This window comes from Scylla paramamosain, chromosome 18 (assembly GCF_035594125.1).
Source record: "Scylla paramamosain isolate STU-SP2022 chromosome 18, ASM3559412v1, whole genome shotgun sequence".
In the NCBI taxonomy this organism is placed as follows: domain Eukaryota; kingdom Metazoa; phylum Arthropoda; class Malacostraca; order Decapoda; family Portunidae; genus Scylla; species Scylla paramamosain.
In genome coordinates this window covers 11,841,533-11,864,546 of record NC_087168.1, presented here as the reverse complement: position 1 = coordinate 11,864,546, position 23,014 = coordinate 11,841,533, and the positions used below count along the sequence as shown (strand labels likewise).

General features: G+C 40.9%; 1 protein-coding gene across 3 annotated transcripts in view; it reads right to left on the bottom strand.

The window, feature by feature from the left end:
* The window catches only part of LOC135109106 (putative neural-cadherin 2), a 137,412-nt gene continuing 114,398 nt past the window's right edge, over positions 1 to 23,014 (bottom strand). For 2 of the 3 annotated variants that reach the window (XM_064020166.1, XM_064020167.1), the window contains exons 5-31: positions 21,462 to 21,626; positions 20,295 to 20,432; positions 19,516 to 19,693; positions 19,155 to 19,388; positions 18,877 to 19,040; positions 17,538 to 17,693; positions 16,152 to 16,328; positions 14,379 to 14,567; positions 14,070 to 14,283; positions 13,744 to 13,952; positions 13,376 to 13,536; positions 12,891 to 13,053; positions 12,441 to 12,623; positions 11,807 to 12,099; positions 11,239 to 11,620; positions 9,525 to 9,812; positions 9,178 to 9,278; positions 8,113 to 8,274; positions 7,837 to 8,028; positions 7,483 to 7,661; positions 7,164 to 7,353; positions 6,947 to 7,056; positions 6,426 to 6,554; positions 5,578 to 5,784; positions 5,204 to 5,426; positions 4,584 to 4,972; positions 1 to 3,891 (exon numbers count right to left, since the gene is read on the bottom strand). In XM_064020166.1, coding sequence (XP_063876236.1) covers positions 4,942 to 4,972; positions 5,204 to 5,426; positions 5,578 to 5,784; positions 6,426 to 6,554; positions 6,947 to 7,056; positions 7,164 to 7,353; positions 7,483 to 7,661; positions 7,837 to 8,028; positions 8,113 to 8,274; positions 9,178 to 9,278; positions 9,525 to 9,812; positions 11,239 to 11,620; positions 11,807 to 12,099; positions 12,441 to 12,623; positions 12,891 to 13,053; positions 13,376 to 13,536; positions 13,744 to 13,952; positions 14,070 to 14,283; positions 14,379 to 14,567; positions 16,152 to 16,328; positions 17,538 to 17,693; positions 18,877 to 19,040; positions 19,155 to 19,388; positions 19,516 to 19,693; positions 20,295 to 20,432; positions 21,462 to 21,626 — 4,818 coding nt within the window. In that variant the 3' untranslated portion in view covers positions 1 to 3,891; positions 4,584 to 4,941. Of the gene's footprint in view, positions 3,892 to 4,583; positions 4,973 to 5,203; positions 5,427 to 5,577; positions 5,785 to 6,425; positions 6,555 to 6,917; positions 7,057 to 7,163; positions 7,354 to 7,482; positions 7,662 to 7,836; positions 8,029 to 8,112; positions 8,275 to 9,177; positions 9,279 to 9,524; positions 9,813 to 11,238; positions 11,621 to 11,806; positions 12,100 to 12,440; positions 12,624 to 12,890; positions 13,054 to 13,375; positions 13,537 to 13,743; positions 13,953 to 14,069; positions 14,284 to 14,378; positions 14,568 to 16,151; positions 16,329 to 17,537; positions 17,694 to 18,876; positions 19,041 to 19,154; positions 19,389 to 19,515; positions 19,694 to 20,294; positions 20,433 to 21,461; positions 21,627 to 23,014 lie in introns of those variants that run through there. The other variant, XM_064020168.1, reaches the window with a different exon arrangement.

The following is a 23,014-nucleotide window of genomic DNA, read 5'->3' as shown; positions in this document are numbered from 1 at the left end:
TGTGCATGTCATCTCTTGTTTCAAAACAATCAATATACAGATGGAGTAAGTGAAAGTGGCCAATGGTCAGTTCAAGGAAGCAATGAGCCTCCATGTGGATGATGGTGCCCTTAGCGGAAATGGTAGTGTGTAAGACCTGGGAAGGTATAGGCCCAACTCGGCCCATAACCATCTCGGCTCATTCAATGTAACCAACTCGGCCCATCGCCTGTGCCAAGTCGGCCATTGCCTGTGCCAATCCGGCCCATTTTTGACAGCCAACTCGGCCCACCTTGAGCAGAATAAGGGGATTTACTCAAATATTATAATGTTTTCGTTATTCTTTTCCTCAGGTCAGATCAGATCAGATGAAGTCGTCCAGTATAGCTTTTGCAACAGTACCGAATTTGTTCGTCAATCTTGCTTCCTTTTCTTCCACATACACTGAATAAGTTCTTAGTACTTTTCTGTATCTTTACTTTCTTCAAATATATATTTGAAATGGTGCAGAACACATGCACAGCAATATTACGCAATGGTAGGTGTAAAGGTTTTATTATTTACTTTCCATACATTATTTAATGACTATAATAACAACTGCATTTAGAAACAATTATAGGGCAAATCGTTTCCCTAAACATTATAAATTATTTGGTTGTTATAATTGTTTGAAGAGAAAGAAATGCTGAGAGAGAGGGGACCGGATGGAGGTGAGATAAACGCGAGGAGAGATAAATAAATGCTTTGCACTGTTGCACGGTGGTGATGCAGCATCGTGATGAAAAGTGGTATGGGATTTATATTATTCTGGCGGAATAATCTTGACACTACCACACAAGTGTCTCACTGTAATAGGTGTTTCGTATATGGAGTTCAATGCATTGAATGAATCCTCATTAAGCCTGAACCATAGCTTGCTTAATCTGGTTAGGAACCTTCTGTATACAAGCCCTTAAGTGTCTAATTGTAAAAGTTATTTAGTATATGGAGTTCAAAGCTTTGAATAATTTTCCAGACTGAACCATAGCTTACTTAATCTGGTTAGGAACTTTCTTTATACAAGCACTTAAGTGTCTCATTGTAATAGCTGTTTCGTATATGGAGTTCAAGGCTTTGAATAATTTTCTAGACTGAACCATAGCTTATATAATTGATATGGGTACGAACCTACTGCTAGACTTCAAGCAGCTAGGACAACATGGCTGACCAGTGCTTGATATGCTGTGAAACTGTCTGTCCCCGCCAGGAAAGATTTACCTTTAAAGTAAATAGTACTCCAATGACATGTCACACATGTCATGTGTAATAATAATCTTGTATGTTTCAAACTGTGACTTGTTCTTTACATATGACAGGAAGCACTGCAATGTAGTGGATGTAGCTACTGGCAGCATCGGACCTGCGGAAGTGGGATCACCCGGGAGCAATACAGGACTGCTGTTAAAGAAGGTTATATTGACTGGATGTGTCACATGTGTATTCAAAGTCCGGGGAAAACTTGTGTAGTTTCGAGTGCAAACACGGAATATTTTGTGGATGCAGTGGTAGAGAGTGATGTGCATAGCGAGAATTTGAATTTTTTTTGAAGATGGAGTGTTAAATAAATGTCAGTGGTGGTTCTTCAACTGAGGATCCTATGCCAATGGAAATGTCTCCCTCATGGGAGACAGTAACATATGAAAAGATTGAATCATCTTCGCAAAGAGGAAATCCGAAACTTATTAACATCACTGGCTACTCTTACACACTAAAAAGAAAAACTAACGTGAGTATTCATTGGCGGTGTGTGGTAAGAAAAAAAAAAAAAAAAAAAAAAAAAAAAAAAATATCATGCCTGGCGACAGTAAAAGAAGTGTGTAACACTTTTATCAGAGGGCATGCTGAACACTGCCATCCACCCGAGACCAGCTGTGCTGTAAAAAGTAAGGTGTGTACACTCGTAAAGGAAAAGGCAATGGAAGATGTCTTTCGCTTTGCTTCTGATATTGTTGACGAGGTACTTAGGCAGCAAGTAAATCCTACCATTCCTGTTTCATGTCTATCGGCTCCATTAAATCTTGCAAGGCAGGAAAATCGTAAACGGAAGGCAAATCGACCAGGAGAACCGCAAGACCTCGATTTCGAAATTAGCGATGCCCACATTCTTGAACACTTTTTGCAACGGGACATTACTGTCAGAGATAGACGGCATTTGATATTTGCCACAGATGATCAACTTGAGTTACTATCTAAAGCGAAGCAGTGTTATGCCGATGCTACTTTCAAAATAGCACGCAAACCATTTACACAATTGTTCAGCATCCATGCATTTGTAAAATATGATGGGGAATTGAAGCAAGTTCCCCTTTTGTTTGCGCTTATGTCAGGAAAAAGGTGCAAAGACTACAAAAAAGTTCTTTGTGAAATAAGAGAGCTGATAGGTGAGCATGTCCTTAAAGTTGAAGTTTTGATTGACTTTGAAGGCAGTGCCTGCTATTCCCGACATTTTACCAAATGTTATGATCCGTGGTTGTGCTTTCCACTGGGGCCAGGCTGTGTGGAGGAAAGTGCAAGAATTAGGCCTTCAAAGTTCTTACACAAACGATATCGGCACTCACAAGTTTTTAATGCAGTTGTTGTCGCTCCCATACATGCCACAGGAACATACAGAAGAGGTTTTTATCAGGTTTTATAGGAAAACTGCAGGGGTGAAACAACTCATATGCATTTTAAATTATGTGAAAGACACGTGGATCAAATCTGCAATATGGCCTCCTCACACGTGGTGCGTCTTCGGTCGGAGCATAAGAACAAATAATGATGTTGAGGGATGGCAGGGAAAGGAAACTTAAATTTTTATTTACTTTTAAAGCTCCTACATGATGAGGCAAAGATAGTTAATTTACAGGTGCGGCTGCTGTCAGAAGGGAAGGTTTTGAGAAAGCAGCAACATAAGTATAATAAACATCACGGCCAACTTGTAAAACTATGGGACGAATATAATAATGATGAAAGATCGACCAAACAATTACTAAAGGCAGTTTCTCATCATATTGCCATCTATGTTTCTTAATATGTAAATTATTATTTTTAGAAGCTTTTAGCAATGTGTTTTACTTTTTATCATTGTTTTATTGTTTTAGGAATTTTAACGTTTTAATGATTTTATGAATTTTAACGTATGCTTTTATATTTATATGAATTATGACTTTTTTTTTTTGTTTTACGAATTTTACGATATGACTTTATAGTTTTATAAATTCTGACATATGCTTTTATAGTTTTATGAATTTAGTTTTTTTTTTTTTTTTTTTTTATGAATTATGGCATGCTTTAATAGTTTCATGCATTTTGCCCTTAACTTTCAACAATAAGCCCAATGTAACACTTTCAACAATAAAAAGCCCAATGCACAAACCTCTAAATAGCTTTAACAAAGTAAACTTGGATGTGATGGGTATGGCATGGGCCGAGCTGGTAGTGGGCCGAGTTGGCAATGGACCTAGTTGGTAGTCACAATGGGCCAACTTGACGATGGGACGAGTTGGACTACAGCCCCTGGGAAGTGGCTACTGGCCCCATAATAATGTTCCACTTGTCCAGATCCACACCAAGGAAACTAGAGTAAACACTAAAGCTTTCCTAGTCTACATCCAGCATCAAGACAGTATACTTCCATTGACATGGACAACCTAGTAACATGTGGAGATGGTGAAGATAACTTATAAGAGAAAGATGTAGTTATAGGAAATGAGGTATGAGCCCTCACTCTGATATGAATTCATCAATCCAGAAACTTAATACAAAAGATTAAAAATCAATAAATATATCTGCTAGAGTACACAAGTTATATCTTTTTACATTCACTTTCTTAAGGTTCCACTTGCAAGCCTCCACACCAGTAATCAAGACTGGTGTTGCCCATGGACAATCCTGAAAAAGAGATTTTAGTCTCTTGGTGCTTGTGTAGAAGCTCACATATTTTTTGCTTGATAGACAGACATACAGAAAGATAGGTAAACAGCTAGCTAGATATATAAAATGACTGACATATGGTGAAATATACAATATTTTAATATTGCCACACCACTTATGGCATAGCATAGATAATTTCTGGTGTCATATAGTTGGAAAGCATGAACATGCATATCCATGCATGTGTACACATACATGCATGCAAGTATGTATACACACACACACACACATAAAAAAAAAAAAAAATAAAAAAAAAAATAAATAATAAATAAATAAATAAATAAATAAATAAATAAATAAATAAAAAATAAATAAATAAATAAAAATAAATAAAAAAATTATAAAATATAAATAAAAAAATATAAATAAATAATAAATAAATAAAATACAAAATAAATAAATAAATAAAAAATATAAATATAATAAATAAAAGAAAAATAATAATTAATTTAAGAAAATAAATAAAATGTAATTTTCATGTTCTTGGAAAAAGCATACTGGAGAGAGAGAGAGAGAGAGAGAGAGAGAGAGAGAGAGAGAGAGAGAGAGAGAGAGAGAGAGAGAGAGAGAGAGAGAGAGAGAGAGAGAGAGAGAGAGAGAGAGAGAGAGAGAGAGAGAGAGAGAGAGAAACTATCCTGCTCGGATCTCACCGTCATGTAAGTTGGCCATCAAAACCAAGAAAGTGGACGGAGATTCAATCTTGTTGGAAAATTAGCTTTGAGAGGTATCACAGTCATCTATAGGCACCTCTTGTTGTAAAGGGCATGCCACAGGCCCAATATGGCATTCTGTGTGCACCACACTATTAAAATAGCTGAATCCTGACACATCATTATGAAGTATCTGTAATTGTTGTCAAGCTTTTTACTTAGTGTGGTATCATGCCATTCACTGTTTGGGAGGAGAGGCCACTCCTGCTCTCTTGTATGCTGATGGGTTGCCAGGCAGAGGAATCACCTATTCTGGAAGGCAGCCTGAACAACAGTGATGCACAATACTTCATGTGGCTTATCCAGGACAGTGAATCATAGAGTTATCCCTAGAAATGGAAAGATATGTGAAAAACTTTAGCAGACATTTAGTGTTAATGGTAAATCCTTTCAGGAAATATATACAAAATAGAAATATACACATACATACTATTTGGATACAACAGGATATGCTACAACAACCATGTCAATACATATCTCATTATTATTACTTATGATAAAATCAAGATGATTTAATAAATATAGTTCACCAAATTTTTTCTTTGATAATTTACACTTACAGGAAGAAATTCCCCCTAAGGGAGGGACCTTCATCTTCATGAGAATACTTTCTCAGGTGATTCTCTGTAAGTGAGGTGCTGTCAGTAGTGCCCATGTTGGATCTCAAGCCCATCACACCCTGACCACCCCTCATAAGTGGTGGGGAGGTTTGGTCATTGTCTTCATTCAATTCTTGCCTACTACTTATTGTCATCACTGCATCCACCCTTAATACATCCACATCTGTGGGAGATGGGATCAGAAAATTGGTCATGTCTCTTTATCAGGCTGACTCTCATTTACAGAAAGATCTTTGAAATAAATGCTACACAGAGGAAAGTCCAAGACAGGAAAAAAAATCTTGTATTTAGAACTCCAAACATTCCAATCTAACCTGCAATATTGAGATTTCTTGCCCAGGTGGGATGGTTGCTGGCTCTGGATGGTTTCAGCAGCTGGAGCTCCAGCAGGTTCGGTGTGTGGCTGCACAGTGGCGAAACTTGACCCTTACAGTCTTCAGAGGTGTCCTTGGCATCCACCATGCACTTACGCAGCGCAGTGCGGCGGTGGTGCTGATGAAGCAGGAAGGCACACACCAACACTGCCAGTATGGAAATAATTTGATTTGACAAGTTCAAATATTTGTCAAAAATATCTTCCATTTCATCAACCTTATAAAGGGAATTATCAACTAAGCAAACAAATTATGTATATATACTGCTGAAGTTCATGGTGGGTTGATATTGTATCATCACATTATCAGTCATTATGTATCATATTGACTGTATGAGAGAGAGAGAGAGAGAGAGAGAGAGAGAGAGAGAGAGAGAGAGAGAGAGAGAGAGAGAGAGAGAGAGAGAGAGAGAGAGAGAGAGAGAGAGAGAGAGAGAGAGAGAGAGAGAGAGAGAGAGAGAGAGAGAGAGAGAGAGAGAGAGAGAGAGAGGAGAGAGGTATTTAGTAATGTTACATTACTTGACCTGGTGTGGATTACACAAGATTTTGCTCACTACCATATAATCTTCTAAAGTTGATCCAAATAAAGATACTAATTTCAGCTAACTTAATTTTTCAAAATTTTTGGATAGAGGATCTAAATATGAAATTTACATATCAAAATGTTTACTTCATTGCCAGAAGAAAAGATTTTTAACTAAGGTACAGGAATACATATTTAGCATCTGCCTTATAGCCTTAAATATTCCTCTTATTTGGTCACAGATGTACTGTTGTTCAGATACTCACAAATGAAAAAGATAGACCACACAATGCTGGTTACCAGAATTCCTACAGGCAGCTTCAAAGAGGTCTGGCTGACATCAGGCAACTGGCAGTGCTGTCCTCTGAATCCCACTAAGCAGGTGCACACATAGCCTGTTTTTTTAGTGGGAAAAAAAAAAAAATAAATAAATAAAAATAAATAAAAATAAAAATAAATAATAAAAAATAAATAAATAAAAATATAAATAAATAAATAAATAAATAAATAAATAAATAAATAAATAAATAAATAAAATACATATATAAATAAAATAAAAATATATATAAAAAAAAAAATGAAAAGTAAATAAATAGAAATAAAAATAAAATTTAATATAAAAAACTTACTTAAATATCACATCAGAATTCCAAAGCACACACAAACACAGCTTTATTGAAGACAAGTGAGATATTCATTAGACATTTCTGGAGATAAGCTACTATCAATAACAATCAAGTGTTACTCCATTTACTAACAGAGCTTGCTGCCTGGGCACAAGCATCACCTGGGTGGGTGTTGAAGCAGGAGCCACCGTTAAGGCATGGCTGCCAGGCACACTCATCCTCATCCTCACACACCACACGACTGCGTCCCAGCACACGACCCTCACCACACCTGTAACAGTGGTTTTGGGTCCTTCAAACTACCTAAAGGTTGATGCAGATGCTTATCATCAAGCAACATTATCATAGGCTGTGATGAGAAGAGTGATGGGCACTAACCCACAGTGATAAGACCTCCAAGTGTCGACACAGATGAGAGGTGGTCTGCAGGACACATTGGTACAGGATGATGGAGCAAAGCATCCTTGTTCCACACCTTTGAAAGTGCTTGCCTGGCCCCAGGTAGTGCTGTTAACTGCTGGTGGAAGTGGGATACTGTGACCCGAAATGCGCAGGTCATCAATGCATCCTGATTGTGGGAAGGAAACAGTCCTATCAGCCATGGCTCCTTGAACATCTTCACTCTGCAGAAAGAAATGCTTTTGTCACCTCTCCCCCCCCGCCCCCCCCCAAAAAAAAAAAAAAAAAAAAAACTCACCATCAAAGTAATCACTATCAATCTTGAACATTCCTGTGTCCTGGAAGTGAGGAGACCCACCCACACGGATGCCTTCCTGCTTGTCTACCTCCAACAACTGTTGTCCCTCTAGCAGCAATGAGGCATTGTACAGGTCTCCATCTTCATCATCAACCATCAAAAATGTTGCTGAACCATACCTGAGGTGAAAAATCATCATTACTCACCACTGAGCAAAATTATTCCATACAATGTATTTTCATCTGACTTACTTTCTTATCTTCCTCTCATGAGAAAAAGCTTCAAGTGCTAATGATAATAAAAAATATTTGATCAGACATTAGCAGTGTGAGGTATACTGTTTTATTCCCTGACCTGGTGGCAGCAAGGGAGTGCCAATGGCCATCAGTGAGGGCAGCTTGTGAAAGACATATAGAAGTTGGTGGTTGCGGATGGAGGTGCAGTACTGCACACAGGCAGCCATCCACCATCTGTATAGACCAGCTGTCCCGCCCGTGCTGTGATGACAACACAATCAATTCCCCTCTCCTCCTTAGGGTGCGAAATCTGCCAGGTAAAAGGTGTTGATGGGATGTGGTGATGGCTGGCAACTACTATGTTTTAGAACCTTATAAAGAAACTTGCTCCTACCTGAAGGTGATGGAAGAGGTGTAAGCCAGCGGTGAGAAGGAGAGGGCCAGCTTGACATAGCTGTTGGGAAAGAAGGTGGTGGGTGTGGTGGGCGAGGCACAGCCCGGGCCATCCCATCCTGGCTGGCACTCACAATGCAGTGATCCTGGTGATCCCTGACACCTGTTGCATATGTGAGAATCAAGATCTTATGCCTTGTCACCATCAGTGTCACACATGGCAAGCTTAGTGATTAACGTTTAAGGAGCATTGTCACCACTCTGCTATGACCAATAAAGTGTGAAGGTTGTGCTCCAGCTCACTTTTCAGAGGCAGATATAGGATTTATTTTTGAGTGTTCCCAAATTTTACTTTTTATTTATTACAGGAATAAAAATCTGATACAATCATAACAGACACAGAAGTACACATGAAAGCACATAGAGTGACTGGAAGAGTAATTAATAATCAATGGTTTACAGGAAATGCTGGTAACAGAGGGCAGGTAGGCTGGGGAAATAATCCCTTACACCTGTTTCCCTGGGAGGGTATGTTACCTTACCTCATCTCCACATACAGCAGGAACCCTTTCATCCTCCAGCTTAATTACAAATAAGAATAACATATGCACACACACACACACACACACACACACATATTTGGCATATTGTGATCCTCCTCCCATCCCTGTTACTGCATCTCATTTTCCCTTCCTGCCAATGTGTTAATCTGCGTGAATGCTAAAAAGGACATATAGTATAGACTGTATACAATACAAGCACTTCTTCAGTCAGATACAAGCAGTTTCTGACTCCCTTTCTCCTCTTCATTCTCTCTCTCTTTCCCACTTCCTCTTCCTCTTCATTTTCCTTCCCTCTCAATTCCTACTCCCTCTTCCTCCATCCCATCCTCTCCTCACCCTCCCAGCTACACCCTGCTTGAAGCAAGGTTGTGGTCAGATCATAAGAAATGAGGATTTCCCAGGCAATAAGCAACATCTCTGATGTGTCACAGTTTTTAGTACCTATAGGTATTTAGGAAATATATTAAGCACCAGGCAGAGTGCTGCATTTGAGCCACACTGACCTGCCATGAAGGCCACAATAGAGGTTGTTAATGAGGCAGTCTGCTGCAGGACACCCTGGGGTGCTGGCTTTGCTGAGGACACCATTTCCCAAGTCTATCAACTGTGGAAGTATTAAAATGTGAATGAATTCTGTGAGATATGTAAATTAGTCAGAGTCTTTACTTTGTTTTAATGAACAGCAAGTTATATAAAAATATTATGAAGAGTGAAATCTTTAATTTTATGGTTGGATAAATGTCTATCTTCATTATTCTTAGGTCCCTAAGACACCAAGGTACCTAAGAACAGGATGAACAATGATTTCTCTCAGCTTTCCATGTCTATGTCAAAATATTGTGAGACTCACCTTGCCATTGATTCTGAGATTCTTGATGCAACCACGGAAGTGTGGTGGATGGGGTAGCACTGGATCTCTACCCACAATTATGGGAGATAATGGGTGCACTAACCCACCCAACTGAAGCACCCCACTTGTGTTGAGGATGTGGTCATTCTGTGGTAGCTTAGCAGTGCTCCGACACATGTGGACATCAGGGAAGACAGTTGTGGATGAATGGTTATGGGCAGTGGGAGAGGGTGCTGGCAGCTTGTCCCAGTGGCTACCCAAACACAGGTCCACAATCATCTCCACCAACTATGGATGGGACAGACTGTATGTATGTATGTAAGTTGCTATGTGTGTACAGTGGAACCTCGGTTCTTGAACTTAATTTCTGAATGCCATTCAAAATCAGAAATGTTTGGAAACCAAAACTATTATTCCCATAGGAATCAATGTAAAATGGATTAATCCGTTCCCAGACAACAGTCCACCCTGTTTTAGAGGCTTATGACAGATGTTACCACAGCCAAGATGGCTGCTTCACAACATCTCCAGCTCAGAAATTATTTATCCCCAGAAAGGATGTATTGAATGAACTTAGTGACACAGAACTTATCAGAAGATATTGTTTTAGACTGTGCAGGTATTTCCTTTGTCACCAATCTAATGAGGGGAAGCCTTACAAAGTGACAAAGAGAAGAGCAACCCACTTATTGTCAAACTGAAGGTAATCATAACACTTAGTCATCTTGCTGCCTTAAGAAGCTACTGGGAAAATGCAGTTGTGTAGCAGTGATGGTATTGTGGGTCATCAAGATAGCTACAGGTGGCTTGGGATTATTTCTGAGCACTCAAAACTGTTTGTTTACATCAAGGTCCTTTAAAAGGACATTGGACTTATTTCAAAGATTGAATTACAGTCTTACCCACTGTGTCTCTTCCAAATACATAAAAATGGAAGAAATATTTATAGGAACTATAAATTAGTAATATACGACAACTTTTGCTGTCTTTTAGCATTTGAAATCAAGTAACTTTGTTCAAGAACTGAATTATGGTATACCAACCAAAGCAATTATGAGTTCAAAATTTTGTTCGAAAACTGGTTTGTATCAAAAAAGGTTCAGTAACTGAGGTTCCACTGCATTGAATCAGTTTAAAACAATGTGATGGACTATGAGGAACAAAGACCATTGAAAGTGTGTTTAGAATTACATGAATAATTTGAAGCTAGTGAAAAAGACACAACATTAAATGGAGAAGTAGATAAGGTGTAAAGATAGTGCCACCCAAAAAAAAAAAAAAAAAAAAAAAAAAACTCACAATGTGAAAGACTTTGAGACTAGTAGTAAGGCTGAAGTACAATACTAATATTGCAGCACAATTATTTAGGAAGTGAATTACTTAAATATAGTTAATAGGCAATATCATGGTGAATATGATGGGGGATATCCATGAATTGCCAAAAAAAAACCACAAGTTTGGGAAAGCTCTCCTGGATGAAGAATCAATTATCCTTTATCCTCTACCTTACCAGATGTATACAAAATCTTTGTAAATGGTGAATAAAGTTTAGTAAACTGTAAGGTTTTCCTGATGATGCAAAGTAGAATAAAAGTCAGTGTACCTGAAAACAAATATCATTAAGGATTTGTATAAATGAAATACTGCTTTTCTGTCATCCCACAGCTACTAGCCAAGAATATTCTCTAGCTCATTTTAATCTGCAGTGACTCACCTCATCCTTCCAGATGAGGTCTATCCTGTGCCACATGTTGTCAGCCAGGGAGGTGTTGAGGGTTAGGGTGATTGGGCCACTGCCTAAGTCCAGCAGCAGCATTGGCTGCCCCTGATGTAGCTCCAATAGCAGCACATCATGAATGTGTGGCCCTTGTTCCACACTTTGCTCAGGTCCTGAGTAAAGCAGTGCAGCTGTTCCCACCATACTTAGCACTTCCACACTAATGTGCACCTCAGAGCATGGTGGGATAGGTGGCACCCATGCCCATGAGCCCTCTGAGGCTAGTTCAGTGCTGGCATCCTCCCCATCCCTGTCCCCCTCAAAGTACCTAGAGAGCACTTTGCAGTGGGAACCCAAGGTACCATGTGGACAGATGCAGCTGGGGAATGAGGAGTATAAGGTGAAAACCATCATGATGGGTGGAAAAACTTAGACCCTGTGGTGCTCAAGATGGAGTGACAGGTATTTTCATGATCAAAAGACTGCTACCTTACAAGACCAAACCTCCATTGTGAGCTTTCTTTATTTACAGGTTCTGAAGGTATATAAGTAAATGTACACTAACCGAGAGCCTGAGGCAGTATTAAGGCACCTTCCTCCATTAAGGCAGGTATTGGGGGTGCAGGAGCTGACTTGAGGTGTGGTGGAACCTGTGCAGCCACAGGGTCCTCGTATGACCACCTGAGGTCCCACTACTGCAGAGGAGTTGGCATCCACCACACTAAAATGGTCAGCAAGGCCCACCCAACAGCCACCCACACATCTCTCCTCTGCTACTTTATCTAAGGAGGTAGCAGCATCCTCATGGCAAGAGACCACACCCACATCCTGCATGCCGATTCCTAGTGTTGCACTCAGCTGTAGCATTTAGGAAACCAATTACTATCTTTTATAAGGATTCTGAAACTCTTCCATTTATCAATCTCTTAATGAAGTTTTAGACTATTTGCTGATCTGCATACATTCATCATTAGAAAATTATTTCACAAATACTATTCTAACTAAGGTACTAGATAAAGATTATTTAAAACTAATAGCTAACCAGATAACCTTGCACCCATAACTCTCAAATGAACCCAAGCCATTTATTGACCCATTTTGATCTCCAGGTCATTTAATGGTCCCATGAAAAGTTCCACACATCCCTGCAGTCAAAACTGACCACTTTGAGGATCTCTACTCTTATAAGCTCTATTTACCTTATTTTTGTGGTAAAGCAAAAGATATTCAAAATTAGCAATTCCTACAGCAGAGAGCCAAACTCGCGTGGAAGGAGTCTTTCCCTCCAAAGGTTGCAAGGAAATAACTTGTACTGCTGCACCACTGCCACCTGCCCATGCCTGCATGGCGCCCACCAGACGACCGAGCACTGACACTCCATCCTGAAATATAAACACAATGGTGTTGCCTTGAAGAGAGCACTGGATAGCATAGGTTTCATAGGATGGTAACATCTAAAGATTCTTCTACCAAAATAAAATATACTGTAGTTGGTCTCACAATATGGTATGTCACACACAAGCTATAGCTGAAAAGAAAAAGTGAGCTAATACATACCTATGGAAATAAATATCTGACAGCAAACTTGAGCCAAGAGAAAGCAATGCATAAGAGATCTGTACAATCCTTACTTAATGAGCATGACCTACCTCAGAGTGAGGCCTCACCAAGCTTTGGCTGTGGGAGGTCAGTGTGAGGGGCATAGCATTCCTCACATCATTTGGGCTGAGGCGCTTCACCAAGACAGTTACATTGGCTTCTATGTTCCTTTGTCCCTGATCACTGTCACTCACTATGAATCTGAGTTCATACCTGCCACCAGGAGCACAAAATTACTGACGAAAAAAAGAGGACTGTGTATGCAAAAATCTAAGTTTCAATTTTTTGTGATGATAATGTCATAATGAGAGAGAGAGAGAGAGAGAGAGAGAGAGAGAGAGAGAGAGAGAGAGAGAGAGAGAGAGAGAGAGAGAGAGAGAGAGAGAGAGAGAGAGAGAGAGAGAGAGAGAGAGAGAGAGAGAGAGAGAGAGAGAGAGAGAGAGAGAGAGAGAGAGAGAGAGAGAGAGAGAGAGAGAGAGAGAGAGAGAGAGAGAGAGAATTTTGAAGTTCTGAAATGGATTGATTGTACCCGTACTGGCCATCTGGGGTGGAGGGAGCCATGGACAAGTGACCTGTGAAGGTGTTCAGGAAGAAACCTGCCTGAGGGTCTCTCCAGGCAAAGGTCTTAGCTCCAGTATTCCAGTTGTCTGGATCCTGTACATACACTCGTCCAAGGGGCACTGCTGCCCCCTTCCGCTGAGAAAGAGAGTCTGAGTGAGGGCTTACAAAACTACAGTACAATTACATTAGTTAATCATATGGACACATTTCCTGAAAGACCTATGGAGTGATGGCAATGTCATGCACATAAAAAGAAGTAAGGTAATTCAAAACCTATAGGTAGTATGTGAGGGCCCTAACTTACAAGGCGTGGTGGGCATGACCTATTGTTGAGAGTCTAACCTGCATGGTGTGCACGGTGACAGTCTTGGCAGCAGGCGCCATGGGATTGTCATTGACGTCGGCCACATGCAGGGTGAGGGTGACAGTGGCGGTGAGGGATGGCCACCCGGCGTCGCCCACCACCAGGGGCACCAACAGGGTGGGATGCTCCTCTCGGTCCAGTGCCATCCGTGTCCACACCACACCCACACCCCGCCCATCGTCCCCTCCTGCACCAAATACAGGAAGGTGTCAGCCTGGGAGGCGTCTCGCTCCCTCTGGAGGCAGAGATGCAGCTCCACTGAAAGAAAGTGTAGCCAAGTTTATAGAGTGTTGGCATGACTCACTCCTGTCCAGCGTGACTCTGACACTATTGGTGATGTGCGGCGGCGCACGGGGGTCCAGGGAGATGGTGAAGGGCGGCCCGTGACCCTGCTGCCAGTCATCAGGGTCACCCAACTTGACTTGCGCCACCAGCTGTGCCTGGCTGTTCTCTGTCACATGCACCTCACGAGGGTCAGACAGGAATGGTGGGTTGTCGTTCACGTCTGTCACATTAATCTGTTGAAATCAGTACATACAAATATGTAAGGAATGAAATAAACTCCAAGGAAATAAAGTATTTGATTCTGAATGTTTCATAAGTCTGTACTCACAGTAAGAGTGCTGGTGGTTGTCCTGGGTGGTGCCCCATCATCAACTGCCCATAACAGCAAACTGTGAGCATCTGTGATCTCTCGGTCTAACCCACCCACCAGACGCACGGTACCTGTCCTGTCTACGTCAAATTGATGGCCAGGGTCACTGTTTGGGTCTACATGGTATCTAATCTGGCTTTCTCCAGCCTGAGGGATAAAGAGAGAGTTACAAAAAGAACTTAGCTTGCCTAAAATTTTTAATAAAATATGCTCACACCTTGCCAGGCAAGATTTTTCCTTCTCTGTCTACCAACACCCACCTTTCCTTCTTGCTGGAAGCTTGCCTATATTCAATTGTTCCCTGAGAAGGGTAACCACTAATATCCTTCAAACTACTGATCCATCAGTTTGATTTTCTGCCTTTCTAAAGCTTTTGAGTTTATCCTTAAAAGGAAGATTCTTCAGCAAATATGCATCTGATCACAACTTTTATTAGACATAATGTAACTATTTGGTTTCTCTAATGACTGGAAATTGGCCACATTTTGTTTTCCTTAGACATAATAGATTAATTTAATGCACATTATTGTAGATCCTATAAAAACTTAACTCTTGTAATATTAGTTTAGTGTACACACACTTGTATTTCTCTAAAAAGGCATACTGCATACAAATATACAGGCATACATTTTTTCTAAATCATATTTTAATGAACACATTGTCTGTCTATTGGTATAATTTTCATGGCACTACCACTACTACAATGCTTGACATTGAATTTATCCACCTTGGGCTTGGCTGACCAATTCAGAATATTTTGCTTTACCCTTAAGGGGGATCTAAAATTGTGCCAATGCATTATGCTGCCTACACAGAGTGGCATAGTAATAGGAGCTTCTGAGCCCACCAAGTAAAGCTCAATCAGCTGCTGTCTTACCGATGTTCTGTTCTGCATTCTGTCCTGCTTGTCTATTTGGCCTACATTGCCATCCCCTTAGAGCTCCCCATGGTTGTTGATGTGGGGAAGAAAAAGGATCTAAGTGCATAGACCACAGCCCAGATCACTGCAGTAAGGGAATTCGGTCTGCAAACAAGGCAGTCTCTGAACATATCAGCGAGTGTTCAAGCAGTGTCCAATGCTGGTTTGCCAGAATTTACCAGGAATGGGACCACACAATTGCTATTCACAAGAAGAGGCCTGGCAAGGATGAGAAGACAGACATTCACTCCCACACTACTGTAAAGCATGAATCAGAATCTAACCCATGAATGACAGCAAGGAAAGTAAAAGAAAGCAACCCAAACATATTTGCTGATTGTCCTGTGAGAACTGTTAACAGGCATAACTTGGGGATGGGGTCCACCAGCCTTATGAAGGCCCTTTTGGTCATGAAGCAAAAATATGGAGTGATGAATCCACTTTTACTGTCACAGAAAATAGGGATGGAAGTGTGTACCATTGGCCTGGCAACAACCTTCTTGACCTTTCCCTACATCCACGTTGACTGCTAAACATACTGTCAAGACAACAACTGATTGGGCTTTGCTTGGCAGGCTCAGAAGCTCCTACTACTGTGCCACGCTGTGTAAGTGACATAATGTATTGGCATGATTTTAGGTCCCTCTTAAGGATGAAGCCAAATTTTATAGTAAAATGATCAGCCACGCCCAGGGTGGCCTAATTCAATGTTGAGCACTGTAATACTTCTATCACCATCATTATTTCTCCAATATGCATATTCTTCTAAGAAAGCTGATTCTCATTCCTACATATTAACTAATAAGACTAACAGCATCTGGATCGAAGGCAGTGAAGGAGGCGAGGAGGGATTCACGTGGGGTATCTTCAGGTAGTGTCAGGTGGATGATTTCCTTGCTGAACATAGGGTCATTGTCATTCTTGTCCATCAGTTTCAGCCTTACCCAGGTCTCAGCTATGTGTTTCTTCTGTCCCCAGCCAGCTTCTCCCTGTGGATGTGACATGGCTGATGGAGTGAGTTTTTTTTTTTTTGTAAAGTTAAGACAGGAGCAATGTGTTTAATATTCACTACAGTCAAGTGCTCACAATAAAATGAATTATTACTAGGTTTGAAATAATATCACACACACACACACACACACTTATATCTGAAAAAAAGGAAGAAAAAAGAAGTTTTGGTAAAGTACTGTACCCACAAAAGACTGATCTTGATTATAAAAAAATACTGGAGGAATGCAGGATTGTCTCCTTAAGTGCATGGAAAACATTTTGGTCACTACTCACGGAACTGCTCCCTCTGGTGTTTCAGTTTCCCCTCTACCATGAATATATGAATTACATTTTCTATTAGGCTGTGCTACTGCAGAGAGAATGTGGGGATGATTACTTATACAGAGGGTCTTCATCTAACGCGATAATATTTTTCTGCAAGGCTGTCACGTTAGAGAAATACTACGTTGGAAGGATTTTTGGTCCCCTATTTCCTTCCGCACCCTGACCCAAAGTCCGGTTTTTTACCTCATTACTGGTAAAGTTTTGGCACCAAAAATACAATGCAGATGCTTGACTTGTTTATCTTAAAATGGCCTCCCTATCAATGTTTTTCTCTCCAGCTTTAGTCTTATGTATCACCACTAGCTTGTCCAAGGTGAGGTGGGTACACTTGTGATAAAGAGGCTGTGTTGTTACTTACAAATGAGCCACTGTGAGATGGTGGAGGGTGGGTAAATGCTTTGAATGTGAAAAGTCATGTTAGAATGGATCTTGGTCATGTAAGAATACTTTTCTTCAGCATTTCTTGGCTGCATTAGGCAAAAATCGCATTACAGAAATTTGTATTAGAAGAGGACAATCTGTACAATAACACCATATATGTTACTCTTTGAGAATCTTCACTGCTTGCCACCAACATTATGCCCATCTTGAACTATACACAGAAATACTGAGAAAATGATCTGAAGGTGGGATAAATCTTTAGCCTTGTGAGGCCTTTGCTAGGCTAGGGGATTGAATTCCTGATCAGAATGCTGCAACAAAAAATGCCTTAGACATTAGGGCCAAGATGACAGCCATGTCTCAAGGTCATTTTGGGACCTTTATACTCCCAGTGACTGTTGTTGGAAGCTAGCAGACAAGGTTATGAGACAATGTGCATTGCTCCTTCCCTGCACGTCACAACTAAAGAAATACATACTCACCACGTCTGTGACCTGCACCTTGAAATTAAAGCCCTGCCGATGGTCGGGGTTCTCAAAGTCCAGCGGTTTTACTGACTTCAGGTTTCCACCAGGGAGTGATCCTGACACACCCTCCACCTGAAACATCTGCCAGCCACGCCCACTGTCCGGCACCACCTACAATAGAAAACCATTAAGAGAAGACACATTTTCTGGGGCTTAATTTCAGCAGATTTTTCAGGGTCTAGAAGGCATGATCACACGTTCAGTGGCAGGGGGAAAGGTGATGATGGAGAAGGAAACATTTTCAGGGAGATCTTGATAATGACAGAGGAATACATCTGGTAACGCATTAAGATATCATTAGCACATTGGTTTGTAGGTATTTGTGATATGAATTTAATAATGCTGGCTGACGGAACCAGAAATTTTTAAGTAAGGTTATGCAACAACATAAATTATCATACACACTAAACAAATAAATAAAAATAAAAATAGAATAAGGAAAAACAATCTAATTTTGATGAATGAACCAAACGACTCTGAAATACACGGTAAATTGGCGATTATGGGAAGGTCGCGGGGCGCTAAAGGTCACTTCTGTCCTCGTCCCAGGCTGTTCTGGTTGCACGTTGACGGGGTCCTCCCAGCAGGACCAGGCAGTACTTCCTTTTGGCCTAAGAGACACTTCTTTGGTGTCCTGCGGTGCCTGCTGTATTTCAGAATTTCTCATAACTATGGACTCGATTAAAAAAAATACGAGTAAACTTAACCTACCCCCGTTTCGAGAGCCTCCAAGACATCGTGTGGTTCACTCAGTGTTTGGGTCACCTCCATCCCTATCGCAGAACGCTTTGCTACCAACATTCTGCTCCGTGGAATATCACATGATAAAGTAAGGTGTTACTTATTGTAGCACAGTCAGGCTAAGTTGAGCTGATTATGATTCGCAGGAGTGAGAAACGCCAACGCACGGCAGCCATACTGCAGTCAGCTGATGTGCGGTGCGGCGCGGCGACGGTGTTTGTCCTTTCCTCCCGCGTTCGGCATAATGCATTTTTTTTTCTTTTTTTTTCTTTTTTTTTACTTATTTAATTTTAAGAACACTCGCGTATGAACCTTTTTATTTACTTCTTTAAACTAATTTTCTTATACAATATTTCACATCGATGTGTGAAGCCTTATTGGTATTTAATAAGTTAAGATTTTGTGCAAAATTGAACTTTATTTAGAAGTAAGCTTTATGCGACATGAAATGTTTATTGGGAATTACTGAAAATCATTTACCAGAATCAGAAGAAAATATATACAGAATAAGAGGATTAATTTGAAATAAGAGAAGTTCAGTGATAGGACTGACCCTGTAGGCGAAGTCGTTGGTGACGTCTTGGTCCACGACGGTGAGTGTGGCCAGCACGTTGTCGGGGTCGAGGCTCTCAGACACGTCCAGCGTCCACTCGGGCCGCGAGAACCTCGGAGGCACGTCGTTCACGTCGTCCACATCCACCACCACCGTTCCCGTGCCTGAGGGTGACGGCAGCCCGGCGTGAAAAGTGGGAGTGGGGAAGGGAGTGGGTACCAAGGTTCACGGCAGAAGGGAAAAAACAACACTGACATTGGCGTTTCCCTCACACTCACCCTTGAGGCCGCCGCCGTCGGTCGCCACCACCTGAATAACATAGCGCTGGGTCTTCTCCCGGTCGAGGCAGCACAGCGCCGTGGTGATGACGCCCAGCTCGCTGTCGATCGCGAAGATGGGACGTCCGCTTGACTCGTCGATCGCGTTCTTCTCCAGCGAGAACGTCACCTTGGCGTTGTCTCCCTCCTCAGGGTCGTCGTAGTCCGTGGCCTCCACGCGCGTCACTAACGACCCTGGAGTGCGTCATATCAAGAAGTATTGAATGTTACTGTCAGTAATAATATTAAAACTGACAGTAACACAATTAATAAATTCATTATATTATAGTCATAAGCTATGGCTGCTTTGCACGAGTACTACCGATAGGCGTGTCCTCCGAGACGGTCGCAGTAGTGATGCGAGAAGGGAAGAAGGGTGGGTTGTCATTGGCATCTTTGAGGTTAACACGGATGTCAGTGTGTGCATTAAGCTCCCCATCAGTGGCTGTCACTCGCAGGCGCCACTGAGCCTGGCCGTGAGGAGGATCACGGTCTAAAGGCTAAGTGTCGGAAGGAAAATATGTTAGCAGAGATAGGAGCTGTGAACTAAGAAAAAGGTATCTGTATTGATGTTAAGATAGGCAGTGAGTGGGTAGAGAGTGAGCAGGAGGGGAGATGCTGTACTTGCGAATAAAGCATGTCAACTGAGGGAATTTCAAACATATTCATTTTGTTACTAATAATGGAACTGATACAGATTTCAGGAACTTTACTTACATAATCGACATTATTTGTGTCTAGAGTTTGATAACTTCTGGATTTATTTCGACATCAAGGGAACTCAGCAATGATGGTGGTACAACAAAGGAGAAGTATAAATGAATGATAACAAAATGTATGTGCAAGAGAGTATTGTGTAGAAGGAAAGAAGCAATAGTAAAAATCCTGTTTCCATATTATGGAGAGAGAGAGAGAGAGAGAGAGAGAGAGAGAGAGAGAGAGAGAGAGAGAGAGAGAGAGAGAGAGAGAGAGAGAGAGAGAGAGATGGCGGGGAGATGGAGGGAAAGGGACAACGCTAGTATTCTTTAAGCATAAAAGTCTTTAGGTCACAAAAGATATCTTTGACATAACATCCATAAATATAAGGCAGGTAATATTCACCCTGAGAAGCAAGACCGTCCCCGAGGCAGCATCCAAGGAGAAGCAAGGCCGCGACCCGTTGGTGAAGATGCCGTCCCCGGAGATGGTGTAGATGAGTCTTCCAAACCGACCCGCGTCCCTGTCCACTGCTGTCACTTGCTGCAGGATAAATGAATCTGTTCACACACACACACACACACACACACACACACACACACACACACACACACACCAAGGAATGCTAGCATTAAAAGTTTCTGCTGCAATGATTATCATGCATCTGAATAAAATGGTCTGTCCACACAGAAATAATCTCACTAATCTAGAAAAAAAAAACCCTGTGTGTATATGTACAGTTCTACTACTCTGTTAATTAATCAGATAACTAAATGTTTTCTTTAGTGTGATGCCCTGCCTTGAAACATCAAATACTGGGAAACTGATCTGGAGGCACAAAAGTTGGCCCTGAGAGGCTTTCACTGGGGATAAAACCTTTGTCTAAACCACAGATTCACCAAGGTGCGCCACCTAATTTCCCAAGATAGATATGTCTTCTTAAAGTTGTGCCTTTTAGTAGACCTGCACAACACTGACTACAGGATTGGTGCGTCGTCATAGTCCATCAATGCACCGCTAGGCAACAAAGTTTAAGAACCGCTGGACCGTCATTGAAAATCAAGTGAATTTCGGTTGGCCTTGACTGTCTCGTCACTATATTAGAAAATCAGTGTTTTTGCCATCCTTGACTTACTTTTTCCAACTTGTTCATGTTATACAGTGTATTATGATTATCATTTGTTTTATGATTTCATGTGAATTGTTCACCTCTATTTTTTCACTAAATAACTTGTCATTGCACGAAGGTCCATCATTCAAAAAAAAAAAAAAAAAAAAAGATAAAAAAAAAGCGATTTGAATAATGATAGTTATTACGGGACGCACGTGTTCTCTAATAATGCAAGATTGCATACCTTATTTTTATCCCTAAACCTATCATAATCTTAACTAAATTTAAAAACTAACCTTACTTTTGTAACTAGCGAACATGCAACACCAAAACATATATGGATAAATCTGTGAATCACACAGTGTATCTCTGTGCTCTTGTGATCTTTTATAAGGAACGTGTTGAGAACATGTGATGGCGCTTCATCTGGGAGGGTATAAAACCACACAATAAGTCCATACCTTTAATATGACTTTGGGCAGGTGTCTATTGTCCTCCTCGGTGATCTGGGTCTCATGCAGGGCCCTGAGGAACACCGGCGCGTGGTCATTCTGGTCATCTACCTTCACTGCGACCCGCGCCACACTTCTTGCAGCACCAACCAGTGCCTCCACCACTAGTTCATGCTAAGGGAGGAAGAGTCAGCTGTGAAAAGTGTGTGTGTGTGTGTGTGTGTGTGTGTGTGTGTGTGTGTGTGTGTGTGTGTGTGTGTGTGTGTGTGTGTGTGTGTGAGAGAGAGAGAGAGAGAGAGAGAGAGAGAGAGAGAGAGAGAGAGAGAGAGAGAGAGAGAGAGAGAGAGAGAGAGAGAGAGAGAGAGAGAGAGAGAGAGAGAGCTCTAAATAGTGAATGCAGCAGTGCTCAAAGTACATAGTATGTAACATACTTGATAATGCCATATGGTGCAGAAGAACTTCCAGGAAATTTTGAGTAAAACTTTTAGCAAAAACATAATGGATTACTGAGTTTCATATCTTAGTGAATTATGTGCACTACTCAATTTCTAGTGGTTACAGCAATTAGTGATTGATAATGAAAAAAAAGTTAACTATCGAATGTCATAAGGAACTTAGGATGATTCGATAATAATGAACTAGAGTGAAATAAAATATCTGCTCTGCTATATCATGAGAATCATTACATCAGTGTGGCGATTCATCACAATTTTAGATATACTGATATTTCGGTCATCTGTTAATAAGATTACATGAAGCTTGCTGCGTCCACGCTTCTCCTTTCCTGTTCGGTCATTTTCAGTGGAAAGTTTACTCTTTTTAACAATGTGTAGCGTGATCCTTGTAAGGTACTATGAAAAGTCAAGAAGTATGCTAATGTGGCGGATGCAATTTTATCCAGTATCAAAATTCTCTCTCTCTCTCTCTCTCTCTCTCTCTCTCTCTCTCTCTCTCTCTCTCTCTCTCTCTCTCTCTCTCTCTCTCTCTCTCTCTCTCGTACGGCATTAGTGAATCGTACAAGGAGTGAATCTGAAAGACCAATTATTGTTCGTGTATCTTGCTACCATAAATAGTAATTTCTTCTCTATTGGGTCAATATTAGGGTTGCATTTCTTAAACGAATCAACGCTTTACTTCTGTTCCTCATACCAAGTTCCAATGGAAGTTGTTCAGTTTATCAACAGTGTTTGATAATATGACTATCAGTCGTTAACAATTCGAGTTCGTTAGAAAAGAACGGAATAGGCAGGTGCAGGAAGCGAAGAGACGAACGATGTCACAGATCTGGGCAGGTATGTATATGAGAAGAACGTCGAGTTAGATGTGAGGGCGTTGAGCTTTAAAAATTTGTAGTATTTTTTCATTGTTACAGGTTTCCGCTAACAGTATGATTTGCAGTGTTCATTCGACCATATACTTGGCCTGCACTCTGCATTCTCAAACACTTCTCCTTATTCTGATTATTTTAACAAGGCTATATCGGAAGTTGCTGTGATTTTCAAACGTGTTTGAATGATTCTGGTGATAACTGAACAGCGATTCCGAACCATCAATATATATAT